This window comes from Poecilia formosa, unplaced genomic scaffold (genome assembly GCF_000485575.1).
Source record: "Poecilia formosa unplaced genomic scaffold, Poecilia_formosa-5.1.2 Scaffold128, whole genome shotgun sequence".
NCBI lineage: Eukaryota > Metazoa > Chordata > Actinopteri > Cyprinodontiformes > Poeciliidae > Poecilia > Poecilia formosa.
The window spans coordinates 1,779,718-1,783,156 of NW_006800067.1; the positions used below are offsets into that span (position 1 = coordinate 1,779,718).

General features: G+C 38.5%; 1 protein-coding gene across 1 annotated transcript in view; it reads right to left on the reverse strand.

Annotated features, from left to right (window-relative positions):
• Window positions 1–4: 4 nt before the first annotated feature.
• Window positions 5–3,439, reverse strand: part of LOC103144550 (nerve growth factor-like) — a gene marked incomplete at its 3' end in the record, with an annotated part of 7,861 nt that continues 4,426 nt past the window's right edge. The window contains exon 3 of the mRNA XM_016676123.1: window positions 5–381. Within this exon, the coding sequence (XP_016531609.1) occupies window positions 5–381 (377 nt within the window). The remainder of the gene's footprint in view (window positions 382–3,439) is intronic.

Below are 3,439 nucleotides of genomic sequence, written 5' to 3' on the forward strand. Positions count from 1 at the left end.
CATAGAAGTACTGTTTCAATTTACGACTGTCTACCGTCACATGCTCAAGGACTGTCACCTCGTTGCCTGCAATGTTTGTGGCAGTGGTTTTGTTGCGCACCCAGGTACTAATACTCTCACACACCGAGAACACCCCCCGTTCTGGAGGATTCCTTTGAATCCTTCCGCTGACGCCCTGTAGCCCTGCTGGCTCCGCATCGGGGGGCTGTGCGCTGAAAAGCACCCTGGGTGAGAAGTAGCGGTGCTTTTTGAAGAGCTTGGGGTCCACAGAGGGGATGGAGGCGGGGTCGTCCTGTTGCGCTGTTGTGACGCTGCACAAGACCCCTATGATGGTTAAGATGAGAAACACGGCCAGCATTGATGACCTCATGGGCAAACAATCTGAGATGACCAATGAGAAGAGCAAACACAACTGTTACAACACAATCAAAAAAACATCCAAAGGAAAGAAGACGCCAGCTTCTGGTACGTTGATGTAAAAAAACACTGTTTTAGTAGCTACTTTACAGAAACATCAGCAGTCATAAACAGTAGTCACCCTTCAGCTGTGTTTTGTGCTTGTTTTTAGCCAACTCTAATGGATTTAAAACCTTTGTGTGGTCACCAGTTTATTTTCTGCTTGGTCGTAGGCAAGTCCATCTGAATAGCAGCATTTATACAAAAGGTGACTCAATCTGCTTCACAGAAGAGTAAAAGCAACACAGATGAAGATAAGCAAAAACATGACACACTTAAAAACAATGATAATAAAGTTTAAGCTTCACACTAAAAAAAGCAAAGATTAAATTGGTGGTTTAATAAGGTAATAGATAAATACAATTACCCATTAAAATAAAACCTGACCTTTATGTGTAAGTAGCAGAAAAACTATGTTTTGGTCCTTCTTGTTTAGATTTGGGATTTCCAAGTTAACAGGTTTCAGAAGATCTCAAGCAGAGGTGTCCAAACTTTTTAATCAAACGGGTCAGCAGTTTCAAATTTAATGCACTTGCAGGCCACTATAGTCAATTTGTTCAAAATAAAATCTTATCCATTTCTTTCTGTCTGAAGTACATGGTGAATAAATAGCCAATGTATTTGTAGTAGTTTATAAATGGTTCATAATCTCCCCAACTAAAAGTAACCAGTTTGTCATCCAAATACTTGTCAGTTTTGATGACAACTAAAAATAATAAACATGTAATTAATTGACAAACAAAAATACATTAAAAGCTAAAATGTCAACAATTCCTATAAGAACAACATAACTGTTTAGCATTTCAGCACCTCCTGACAAAAACATCTTTGCGACTCGTGTATTTAAAGTCAGACATATCTTTACAAACAAAAAAATCATACCATTTTAGACTTCTTAAAAAAGCTATATAAAAAGATTTATTAAAGAAGCTGTTGGAGCAAACACTCAACTGCATAAACAACAAATCTGGCACTGACAAAATGGATATTTAACAGTAACTGTGTGGGACACGAACAAGGTCAATATCCTGGACACGCTGCCAGACCTTTAAACGACCAAGACAAAGACAAACAACCATAAACTCATTCATATTGCTAAGATTTATAATCGCTTATTAACCTGCAACTCTTTGCAGGTCCAGAGGAAGTCGGAGCACTCTGAGAAAATCCCTGTAGGCACAAAGAAAACATGCCTGGTCCAAACTCCACATGCTCTTAAATTTTAAGAGTATAAGAAATTCAGCCTTAAGAGCAAAGCAGAAGATTCTGTTTGATGATATCCATTTCAGATTAGCTTATTTTAAGGAAAAATTACAAACACACTTTTACAAACACAGCCAGACAATGTGAAGTTAATTATCTTTTATTAATAATGATGTACAAGTTTCCTAGACAGCATAAGAATAATACCATTCACATTTAGTTCAAAGTTAAAATGTATAACTTAATAACATTATACAACTTTCATCATTAGATGAAATACAGTCAGAATGTTGTATACAGTTAAACATTTCACAAATCCTACATATTAAGCTTAAAATTATATAAATAGCAAAGAAAATGCTATTTACAGAATTATATCTGTACACAAACTTATTGGCAACTTTCCATGCCATACTTTTCAGTGTCTCAGTGTGAACCGTTTCACCTCAGAGGCTCCTACAGGACGTGATTAAACGGGCTAAAGTAAACGGGCCGTAATTTTGTTGATGTGTTGACTGGACAGTGAATTACATCCAGAGGCAAATGCTTCAGTGTCAAACTGTACAGGTGCGAGCTACATTAGAAAAGACAGAGGCACGGTTGAACAGATGATGAGACTGGACGTAATTAATGTAAGAGAAAAGGAAGTCTCAACGATTTTCCAAATATGATGATGGAGGAATAGTTTGGCCTTCACTGATGGTCCCAGTGGAGAAATGGTTGTTCTCACTTCCAGATATGCTATTTCATTTTTACTTCTTACTTCAGTATGAGACTAGAAAATCTGACTGATTTCTGGAATCAGCGCTGCTGCTGAAACAGTAAAGTCAACTATTTCTGCAGCTGAGAGAGAAATAGAAGCCAGAATCCTCCTGAACCCGCTGCACATGCGTCCCTTTCTTAGAACAGAGGAAGACATCAAAAGTAGGATTAAAAATCAAGTCAAATTATTACAATTATCCAAACAAGCAGAAATCACACATGGATGGTTGAATTTCAACTTGGATGAGGTTGTAAACTTGGAGTTTGCATAACGTGAATGTGTGTGTTCTTGCACTAATTTTCACCACAGAATGATAAAATACAGCAGCCTGCAGGGGCGCTTCGATTGAAAGAGACAATACTGCTCAGGAACAGGCCTGTTTCAATGCTTGGAGATTCACCTTTCCTAAATGTGGTGGTCTCTATTAAAGCCCTTCTAATGAAAGTAGAGAGTATCTCTGACTCATTAGGGGAGATAGCTGTCTGCAGGCTTTAACAGCAGCCTTTCTGGTAAGCGTTCTCCTTTTAATGCCAGTTTGCATAACAAAATGTTACGTGTATTTAAAATCTTAAATGGCTTGCTTGCTTACTCAATGATGAGATTTTTGGTGGCTTATTTTTACAGTGTAATGGCACATTCATGCATTGTAAATGAAAGTTTAATCCACCACCTACCTTTAAAGTATCTTCTCCCATAGATGTAGAATTCTTGAAGCTTCCGGAAGAATATCCCAGTTTGTATGTCCAAGTTCACAGAACTCCAAGAGCAGAAAAACCATTTCAATCCAAGCACTCCTATCTGAGCCTTGCACTTGTTTGAAAATTGTTCAGAAAGAAAGTGGGAAACTTCTTACAGACTGGAAGATCTCTGTGGCTGCACCAAGCTCAGGTCCTAGTGCCCCCAGACTGAAACGTAACTTGAATATATATATGGGTGGAGAGCAGGCCCGGTTCTAGCCGTGGATACACGAGGGGGCAGGCGGAAATGTTAAGGGGGTGTGATTATGTATTAGGGCAG